This window comes from Mycena indigotica (assembly GCF_014461135.1).
Source record: "Mycena indigotica strain 171206Taipei chromosome Unknown Mind.scaff0005, whole genome shotgun sequence".
NCBI classification, from domain to species: domain Eukaryota; kingdom Fungi; phylum Basidiomycota; class Agaricomycetes; order Agaricales; family Mycenaceae; genus Mycena; species Mycena indigotica.
The window spans coordinates 5761074-5771719 of record NW_023503004.1 but is presented as its reverse complement, the minus strand read 5'-3'; the positions used below and the strand labels follow the sequence as shown (position 1 = coordinate 5771719).

General features: G+C 54.5%; 2 protein-coding genes across 2 annotated transcripts; one reads left to right on the top strand and one right to left on the bottom strand.

Moving 5' to 3' along the window:
• Positions 1–7388: 7388 nt before the first annotated feature.
• MIND_00655000 (uncharacterized protein) lies at positions 7389–8416 on the bottom strand (the record flags this gene model as incomplete). Its single annotated transcript, XM_037363277.1, has 3 exons — positions 7389–7444; positions 7496–8238; positions 8283–8416. The coding sequence occupies 3 exons, from the start codon at positions 8414–8416 to the stop codon at positions 7389–7391; spliced, it is 933 nt and encodes a 310-aa protein (XP_037221198.1).
• A 561-nt stretch (positions 8417–8977) lies between these two features.
• Positions 8978–10387, top strand: MIND_00654900 (MFS general substrate transporter; the record flags this gene model as incomplete). Its single annotated transcript, XM_037363276.1, has 8 exons — positions 8978–9011; positions 9195–9243; positions 9294–9371; positions 9418–9783; positions 9829–9852; positions 9903–9999; positions 10050–10251; positions 10302–10387. 8 exons carry the CDS (start codon positions 8978–8980, stop codon positions 10385–10387), a joined length of 936 nt encoding a protein of 311 aa, XP_037221197.1.
• Between the last annotated feature and the right edge of the window lie 259 nt (positions 10388–10646).

Below are 10646 nucleotides of genomic sequence, written 5' to 3'. Positions count from 1 at the left end.
TCCTCATTGTCAACCTCACTTTCTTCCTCTATGGGCTCCTCTCTCCTATCTATTCTATATGCATTTTTTATGCATTTTACACCCGGCACCGCACTGTTCGCATCTGTATCCAGTATCACAGCACAAGCAGAGGACACAAATATGCAATGACTTTTGCATCTTTCCTACGCCTTATGATCATCACAATCCTGGTTGGAACATTAACAACTGGCTTCACTGTGTATACATTGTACACAATGATTGCCTATGGGGAACTGCAGCCATGGACATTTTGGGCAATGGTCCATGATGGGTTCAGTGACATCTGGCTCTTTATGCCGACAGACCTTGACTATGAGGAGTTAGTCGAACTATATCTATTTTGGTGGTTATACCCTGCTGGCAGTCTGATCTTTTTCCTGGTATTTGGGCTCACTGTAGAGGCAAGGGCAGAGTGGAGGCAAATATTCATATGGGTATGGCATGGCCACAACAAGTCTGTCACTGGAAGCTTGTCAGTGGGAAGCATGCCAGTGGGTTGCCAGGAGGCAAGGCCAGATGTAGAGAGGGGAGAGATATGGGATGTAGTGCTTGACATCAAGCCTGACGAGCAGTAACCTGGCCCCTGCAGTTTATAGATCACTGGGGTGGCAAATTACCAGGTCAAGGACCTGTGGGAATACACTATATAGCTAGCACTAGGTACCAACTATACTACTTTGAATGCATGTCAAAGGGACCCGTAACTGTTTCGCTGAAACCTATTACTTGATTAGGAATGGAAATTTTGAAGTTTTGCCCAATTGGGACGCTTTGGGACCGAAAAAAATCAGCTGTGACCTGTGACCCACTGAAATATTTCGGCCAAAAAATCTGATGTGACTGTGACCGGCAGAATTGAATGAAATAGGTCAGTATTTATGAAGATAAAGGCCTATTAGTTATATATCTGCTGATAATTGGTCATTGTTGATACTATAGGTTACTTAATGACACTATAGGTTACTTAGTGAAAGCTGTTCATATAGTCAAAATAGACAACTTTGATTTTGGTGATTATCTGTGAGATTCTCCAATGATTGCATCAAAGGGAAAATTTCCTTTTCTGGAAAATGCATTATGCTTATTACTCTATATTGTAGTAATGTGATGTGGCAAAATCATGCGCCCGGAACAGAACAGACGAATTGTGGGGCCGTAAGCAGGGCGGGCGGGGTAGATCGAAACTGAAAGGGCCTGTTAACTCGGTCCCGTGTCGCTGTCAGTGGTCAAAGGTTCGAATCGGACCGTCTCAGGCCCCCTGTGTCAGTGATTCCTCCTCGCACAGAGAGAACTGGTACTATAGACAATCTAAGCAATAGAGTACGTGGTACACTATCCTACATTAATATATGTGGGCCCGCAAAGGGGTAATTAGACACCCTGACCTATCCTGCTCCTCCTTGGCCCCGTTCCTGGCCGCAGAGGGGACGATCATTCACCTCGGTCACGTGCTCTGAAGCGCTGACCTGTCTCTCACTCATGACCCCCCTCTTGTTCTTCCTTTTAGTGGCTCATCCACCATGTGCTGTCTTGTACGTCCTTCGCCGGCCTTCTGTCCTTTGTCTCAGACTGTTTCCTCATGTTGGCCCATGTAGCGGCCTTTCGTGTGTTTCCGTGGGAGGATGTGTCCCCGCCCATTGTGTTGACCCAGCTTTTGGGTCTCCTCCCGTCATCACTAGTGCCGCCATTTCTGCAGGCCGATCAATGGCCCTCCTTTGTTTGGGTAGTCTCTTCCCCCAATCCTCGTGAGGAGATTATGTTCACGGGTGGCCCGTCGTTGGAGGAGGCCGAGGTGGGGGTTTCCTTCAGCTTTTTGCCCCTGGCGATCTGGCTGGATGCTCGCTTCCCGAGCCCCGACGATAATCCAACAACAGCTCCAACAATAGCGCCCAAGCGGACGGGTCGGGTCTTATCTGTGACAGTCGTGAACATAGCACTGATAAAGCAAGTCAGCATTAGTGCTCTGCCGGGCCGGGCTGCCCGAGCCCAGCCCGATTTCGGGCCCGGCTTTGTCGGGCCTGGGCCGTGGAATTCCCAAGCCCGAGCCCGGGGCCCTTGACAGGCCCGGCCCGAGCCCTCAGGCTTTAAGCCCGGGCCCGGCATGGGTACAACAGAAGCCCAAGGTCGGGCCTTGGGATTTCCCAGGCCCGAGCCTCAGGCCCGCCGAAGCCCGAGCCCTGATCCGGGCCGGGCTCGGGCTGCCCGACGCGGGCTGGGCCGGGCTTCGGGCTCCAAGCCCGGCCCGGCAGAGCACTAGTCAGCATCAAGTTGTGTATGGCAGATACTCTTACCCACAAAGCAAAATAGCACCAACACCAAGCCCCATCTTGTTCTGGAGGGTGTAGTTGGTGCCTGCTTACCCACTGGGCTGTGGAATTTGCTTGAGAGGCCCATCCGCGTCATCACTAGCAGTCACACCCCTTCCTGTTTAGAAACACCAGCAATAACTTTTGTTGATTTTTTTTGGATTCTTAGGTGACTTTTGAATCCATCAACAAAGTGGTAATCTGACCAAATTGAACGAAGTAGTACAGTATAGATATCAGGATTTTACTCAGTTTCAATGTCATATCATTAACTATGGTACTACCATAAGATTCTATCTTGGATTCTATTCAATCTGTATGTCACATGTCACACGACCGATGTTATCCACTTTTGTTTTTTTGTTCATCACAGCAAAAAGTGATTTTTGGCTGCCTTAAATGAATGGGTTACAGCCCCCAGGGCCATTCGAATTGAATAAAATCTGACTGTATAGTACTGTCCCATTTTGATCCAGTGTCTAGCACTTTTTTGAGATTCGGGACCATAAATTTTTCTTTTGATTTATTGCAATTTTTGAGAAGGACTTTTTAGTCAATGTAGCGCGTAACGTGGACAGGTTGACCTAAATAGGACAGTATTTTACACAATCCAAATGGCAAAAATGGTCTGACATTTAATATAAAAATCTTTCTGAAATAGCAAGTTTTTGGTGGCCCAGAAACGTCAAAAATTGCTCTTTTGGGACAGGATTTTAAGCAAAATGGTAATATGGGAAAAATCTGATTTTTAGCCAGTGTGAAATGTAACATATAAATTGAGCAACATACCACAGTAATGTAGTAGCTCAATAGTGCACCAACAAACTCATAATATTACAGGCTTACACAAAAAATTTCATTATTGGTAATTATTCACTCACCCTATTTTTGATATGATTTTGTTCCCCAGCAGATATCAGGATTCAGGCAACAGTGTTTCCTGATGTCTCCTGGGTCTGAAACACAGTATATTTGTGGTTGCAGTACTGCTAAAAACTCTTTGAGTCCGGGGGCCTTACTGTGGCCCAGATGGTACTTCACTATTCAGGCCAACAGTGACAGCTTGACAGGTTCCTCCCGCTGCATTCCAGCTACCAGATACAGGGCACAGATCCACAACATATCTCATGGAGGGCAACATGATTATTGCAGTTGCAGGGTATGGGTCGGCAACACATCTCCTAGGTGATATCATAATCATCAGGATAATCAGGATAGGGATTGCATCACTGCTCCGAGGCCATAGCACAGGGCTGCTGAATATAGTGTTCAATGCATCAGAACTTTGGGTGGAGAGATATAAGAAGTCCATTTGCAATCAGTCCCCATTACTCAAGCCAAGTTTGACACTCAGTAAAATCAACTCTCCTTCATTCTCCATTCGACTCTCTTGCAACGCAGCGCGTTGCTTTTCATCCTCTCTTCAAGCCCTCATTAAACTTGAACATCCAAAGACTCGCAAGAAACAATACACAATGCACACCAGACTTACTCTGTCCATTGTCTGCGCAGTTATGCTCACCATGAGCACTCTTGCTACGCCCATACCCGGAGTGCATCACATTGCCAGTGTCCACCAAGATGACAACAAGCTTGTGGTGCGCGAGCAGTGATTCGGAGGCCACGGACATGTAAGCTAGCCCTGGCGACACACTTATTGGTAAGCCATGCTGACTCGGATGACAGAAGCCTGTGGCCACCATGGGACGACGCAACCGCGAGCAGCGCTCACCAGGCCGCCAGGACAGCGGCAATCAGCCTGATGCCCTTGCATCTCGAGAGGACACACTTGTCAGTTCCAATTTTGGCAAGCAGTCAACAATGTGCTCACAAAGTTTTGCCAACAGCGGACCACTGGCACGGCTGAGAAGGTGCGCCTGGCGCGCGAGCAGCGGAAAAGTGGCTATGTACACTGGCAAGACACTTGTTGGTGGGCCATGCTAACTCCGAAATGACAGCGGCCTATGATTAATATTGGGACCACCTTGAAAAAACGCAGCCGCAAGCGCCGCTTACCGGGTGTGGCACTTTCCGTCGTAGGCCGCCAGGACAGCGACAATCCGCCTGACGTCCTTGCACTCAAAGAAGAAGACACACTTGTCAGTCCAACTTCGGCAAGAAGTCAACAATGTGCTCACAAAGTTTCAACAACAGCAGACCACTGGCACGGCCGACAAGGTGCGCCTGGCGCGCGAGAAGCAGACCAAAAACTATGTAAGTGCATGTGCACCCCCAGTAATGAACGCCCGTCTGTGAGCCAATGCTGACACGGGTGGCAGAGGCCCAACATTGAAGCCACCATGGGACGACGCAACCGCAAGCGGAGCTCAGCGGGTGCGGCACTTCCCGTCGTGCCCGGGGACGCTACTGCGGTGTCCGACCGACCTGGACAGGCTGGTAAGCCATTTGTATCTCGTTCCTCGATAATGCACTTACCACGCTGTCTATCTGCCCAGCTTAAGGGAAGGGAGGTAGTTCTGCACGATGTTCTTCGTGTGTATCCAGGCTCCCGGTGTCATTGTATATCATACTGCCAGTCGGCGGGCTTGAAGTCCGTAAGCATGTAAACCAGAGAGGCAGTGCCGGGTTCTCGAAACCAGGTAAAGTCCTGCTCCCTAAGTCCAGGAGTAGATCCAATCAGTAAGGAGCGTACGACGAACAGGCACTGACAGGTGGCTTCGATGCCGGGCCCCGGCCAAGCGGCTCGGATTGAAGAAAGTGCGCGTTTTGTCGCCAGTCAAGCACAGGTCGGGAAAGTTTGCAGTCGTTGTCATCGTCGAGAAAAAGAAAGCAAGAAGAAAGATCATGATGCGGTCGCGTTATGCCCCAATCCTGCCTTGAAGATATGAACGAGAGCGCCGCATCGTGTCGTGAAGGGAGAGGAAGAAAATCGCGCGATCATGATTACGTCCCATGACTCATTGCGATCAATTTGTCAACAGTCGGGGTGACATCCCGATTGATTGGATTGTGTGACACGGTTGCGGGAAACCACCATGTCTGATATCGAGCATCCGTTAGATGCGATATTTCCGCCGGAGCTCGAATATGTGATCTTCAAGCTTGCGGCTGCGCAGGATCGGGGGAGCATACCGCGGCTGATGCTCGTCGCTTGGCGGGTCAAAGAATGGTGCGTGTCTCAACCATGCCCCGTCGAAGGCGTTGACAACTAGTCAGGCTGGAGCCGCTGCTGTACCAGCCGCTCATTTTTGACAGCCAAACCACGCGCGATAACAACCTTGGGCCCGTCTTCCCGTTCGAACGCCTACCCCAGCTTAGTCCCAATGCGGCGGCCGGCGTGAAAAGCAGCATGATCAGCATATTCCCCGCTGCGTCCGTCCTGGCCATCATGGAGAAGCTTACGTCCCTCGAAAACGTCTTCTCTACACCGACACCGAGCCGCTCCCCGCCGCGTTCACGCGGCTGCCCTTCCGCCATCTGTATTGTGCGCTGGGGGACCTTTTGTTCCTCCCGGCACTCGATTCCCTCGAGCACCACTGCTTCGCGGGCCTCACGCATTTCGAGCTCTTCTCCGAGCCCACCCGCTGGGGCGTCGACACCTCGCCCTGGCCGGCCAACCGCAATTCGTGGGCGCTGATCGCCGCGCTGCCGAGTCTCACGCACTTTGCGCTGAACGACGTGTATCCTGCTACTCTGGTCGCGTTCCTCCTATCTGCTTGCACGCGCCTCACGTGCCTCGTGCTCCTCAGCGTCGCGGCGCGGGGCGGGCGGTACACGCCGGATGTCGCACATGACCCGCGGTTTGTCGTCATGCGGCCGAACTTTGTCATCGGCTACCTCCGGGACTGGGTCAGCGGTGCAGAGGGCGGGCCCGACTACTGGGCGCGCGCGGATGCGTTTATCGCGGAGCGCCGGGCGCGGCAGGGGGCAGGCGAAGGTCAGTGACTTGTTCGTCTTCAACTTTTTTGTTATCAATACCTTCCAGCAGATGATACGTTCATCTATCCGGACGAGCCGGAGTCAGATGCGTCCGACGAGGAGTGATACGACTCTGCCGTAGACCGAATATATCCTTTTACTACTCCACGTCCGCTGATAAGCAAAGTCACAGGAGCCTGAGAATCATTTGCAACCCCCAGTTGACTGCAATGAATGCTCTATCATGATTCCGGAAGTAACACCCAGACACATTCCCTGAAGGACCTCCTTGCGTCACCACGAGCCACGGTCACCATCGATTGTGCTACTTAGTATCGATAGTATCCTCCGTATGACTGTTTTGCAGCGACCCGCACCGCGTGCTGCCGAGCAAAGAACTCCGCCACACCCGCCGCCGCCGCCGGGCTGCAGGACGCGACGGGCTGGGCGCCGGGGGTGCCGTCACAGTAGTACGACGGGACGGCGCCAGTGCGGATCTGCTCCCAGTGCTCGTCGCACTCCCTGCCGCGAAGTGTCAACCCGTGGATACTCCTAGGAATAGCGACGTACTTGTCCATCTCCTCGGTCGGCGGCGGCTCCTCCATGGGGACCCGGAGGTGCGCGACCTCTAGGTGGTCGCAGAGCGTAATGCGGTCCGAAAAGCTAAACGGGCAGTCGACACAGGCATATACCAGGGCGATCTTGTCCGACCCCGGGGCCGTCGCTGTCACTGCCAGTGGTTACAGCCGTCTGTTGGGCGCTGGCCCGCTCCTTTCCTAGTCCCATCTGTCCGTTGACATCCCCAGGGCGAGCCTCTGAGTGGTAAGGTCTCAGGCTGTGTGTGTGGCTGCGACGACATGCGAGTGGGAAGGGGAAAAATGGAGGGCCGTCCGAGTCATAGTGCGATTTATATACTTACCCGCCTTATAGGGTGAGACATAACAAAGACAAACTTGCTCCTCCGATTAACTTGCGTGGGAAGTTCCAGCGAGGAGGCAGAGGAACGCTGTTCAGAGGAAGTCCTGACTCCTTACGCGCTATGAGATCCAGTCGGGACAATCGAAACCACGAGCAGCGCCTCCGGCCCGGGCAGGTCCCGCAACTTCAACGGGCTCATAAGTGGCCGCAAATCCTGAAATTAGCTCCTCAGCAGCAAAGGAGATATTCGGTCTACGCGAGATATCACTCCGAGTCAGACGTATCTGACTCCGGCTCGCCCGGATAGATGAAGGTATCATCTGCTGCAACATATCAGCGACAAACAAGTCCAAGACGAGTAAACGACCGACCTTCGCCGCCTGTCCGCTGCCGCGCCCGCCGCTCCGCGATAAAGGCATCCGCGCGCGCCCAGTAATCGGGCCCGCCCTCCGCACCGCTGACCCAGTCCCGGAGGTACCCGACGACAAAACTCGGCCGCATGACAACGAACCGCGGGTCATGTGCGACGGCAGGTGGGTACCGCCCGCCCCGCGCCGCAACGCTGAGGAGCACAAGGCACGTGAGGCGCGTGCAAGCAGACAGGAGGAACCCGATCAGACTCGCGGGATAGACGTTGTTTAGCGCAAAGTGCGTGAGGCTCGGCAGCGCGGCGATCAGCGCCCACGAATTGCGGTTGGCCGGCCAGGGCGAGGTGTCGACGCCCCAGCGGGTGGGCTCGGAGAAGAGCTCGAAATGCGTGAGGCCCGCGAAGCAGTGGTACTCGAGGGAATCGAGTGCCGGGAGGAACAAAAGGTCCCCCAGCGCGCAATACAGATGGCGGAAGGGCAGCCGCGTGAACGCCGCAGGGAGCGGCTCGCCGGGCTCGGAGTCGGTGTAGAGCTTCTCCGCGACAGAGAGAAACACGTTCTCGAGGGACGGCAGCTTGTCCAGGATGGCCAGGACGGACGCAGCGGGGAATATACTGCTTTTCACGCCAGCAGCCACATTTGGACTAAGCTGCGGCAGCCGCTCGAACGGGAAGACAGGCCCAAGGTTGTTATCGCGCGTGATTTGACTTTCAAAAAGCAGCGGCTGGTACATCAGCGGCTCGATCCTGATCATTCGTAAACGCCTGCAAGTTCCAGCGAGCATACGCACCATTCTTTCACCCGCCAAGCGACGAGCATCAGCCGCGGTATGCTCCCCCGATCCTGCCCAGCCGCAAGCTTGAAGATCACATATTCGAGCTCCGGCGGAAAGATCGTATCCGAGGGATGGTCGATATCAGACATGGTGGTTTCCTGCAGACTTGTCACAGGGATGTCACCCCGATCGTTGACAAATTGATCGTAATGAGTCATGGGACGTAATCATGATCGCGCGATTTTCTTCCTCTCCCTTCACGACACGGAACACCATTTCGATGCAGCGCTCTAGCTCAACTTCAAGGCCGGAATCCCAATATAAATGCCTGCCATGAGCTCTCAACACGCCACTTGCTTGGCCCGAACGACCACCAACGGGGGGAGCAAGCGGAGGTGATACCGCCCCCCACACCCTCCCGGTGGGAAGTCGTTCGGATAACGGGTGGGTGCATCGCGCACTCCTCCCGTTCCGCCTGGTTTCCGAGTCGGCCTCCGACCGGCGCTCGCTGACGACCAGCTGCTGACGCTCACACGTGCTCGGGCGCGCATCCGTGCATGGGCCAGCGTCGCTCGTGATGGCCGCCGCGGCTGCGGGGGAATGCATTCGGAGCCACGCCAGCGCGCGTCAGGCAGCGTAAATGGCTTACGGTGGCTGGGCGAGGTATAAAAGCTTCGACATCGGGCAGTGGTCTTAGTGGTCTTGAAGATATGGCAGCAGTGGCGTTTCCTGAGGGCGGTGCCCGTGCGTGGGCGACTGTGGGCGGAGCGTGCGTGCTGAAGTGTTGCGCGTTTGGGAGGGCCACTGACTTGGCGATAGGTGGTGCATCCAGTTTGTGGGCTTTGGGTACATGACGTCGTTTGGCGTCTATCAAGGCGCGTTGTCTTTTGTCTCTCATTCTTCGTTCTCACTCATGCTTTTTCTCAGATTTCTATACCCGAGATTATCTCTCCACACGCTCGCCATCGACCATCGCGTCCGTCTTGTCCTGTCCTATTCTCTGCCTTCATTGATTTGAAATTCTAGGTGGATTGGCAGTGTCAATGCTTTTTTAATCGTCTTTGGTGGATTGGTATCTGGACGGCTGTTCGACTGCGGCTACTTGTGTGTCCGCTCCATCCTCTTCGCTAGTAATCTGACGCATTACCAGCTACCACCTCCTTTATGGCGGCTGTCTCCTCCAATGCTTTAGTCTCTTCATGCTCTCGCTCTGCAGGCCGCAACAGCTCTACCAGATATTCCTCGCACAAGGCGTCGGGGTCGCCGTCGGCGCGGGCATCGTCTATGTCCCATCCGTTTCTGTCGTCTCTCACTACTTCCAGCGCAGACGCGCACTTGCACTGACAATTGTCGCGAGCGGGTCCTCCCTCGGAGCAGTCATACACCCCATTCTCCTCAACAATCTGCTGAAGACGCGGGGGTTTGCTGTCGCCGTTCGCGCGAGTGCGGGGCTCGTCTCAGGAATGGTGCTCATCGCATGTCTACTGATGCGCTCGCGCTTGCCGCCCCCGCGCGAGTAGGCGCCGCTGTGGGCGTCGGTCAGGCGGTTCTCTGGGGACAGGGTGTTTGTTCTCGCCACGATAGGGTATGTCTGCTGTCGCGAGTTGGATTTCTCTCTTCTGATGCGGTTTGGAGGATGACGCTGTTCACGATGGGGCCCAACTTCCCCATCTTCTACTTCCAGCTCAATGCGGTCAAGCATGGCATCGATGAGGGCTTCGCGTTCTATGCGGTGCGCCACACCGTGCCTTTCGCTGGGTATTTTGTGTAACAATTCGCAAGCTCGTCATTATGAACTCTGCGTCTGTGCTCGGCCGTCTCTCGCCCGGCGTGCTGCTCCCGCACCTGGGCCCGTTCGGCATCGTTTACCTAGTCACCGGCGCCGCGTTTTGCGCCAGCATCTTGATCTTCGCGATGATTGCACTCAAAAGTGTCGCGAGCTTCGTCATTATCGGTGTCCTCTATGGGCTGTGTGCAGGGCTATGTGCGTCCTATTCCTCTGCTACATCTCCTGCTGGAGGCTGATGCAGACAGACATCACCCTCAGCCCGCCGCTCGTCGCGTTTTTGACGAAGGACATGGGCGAACTAGGGTATGTTTTCGTCTCAGAGGTTGGATGATACTCAGCACTTTGGTCCCCAGGCTCCGGAGACTTCGCACATGGGCGTGGCCAAACGGCGTGGGCCTGCGCCAACGGGCGTGCACGCCCGTGATGGCGTGGGCGTGGCGTGGGCGGGCGTGGGGACTTCTTTGGGCCTCATGTCGGGCACCAAGGCGAGGATTGGATTTGCTTGACGGCCATGCGATGGCTAACCCCCGCTCGATACTGCATATGCCTACGCCGTGAAATCCATCAAACTCCGCCGATCATCGTCCGCC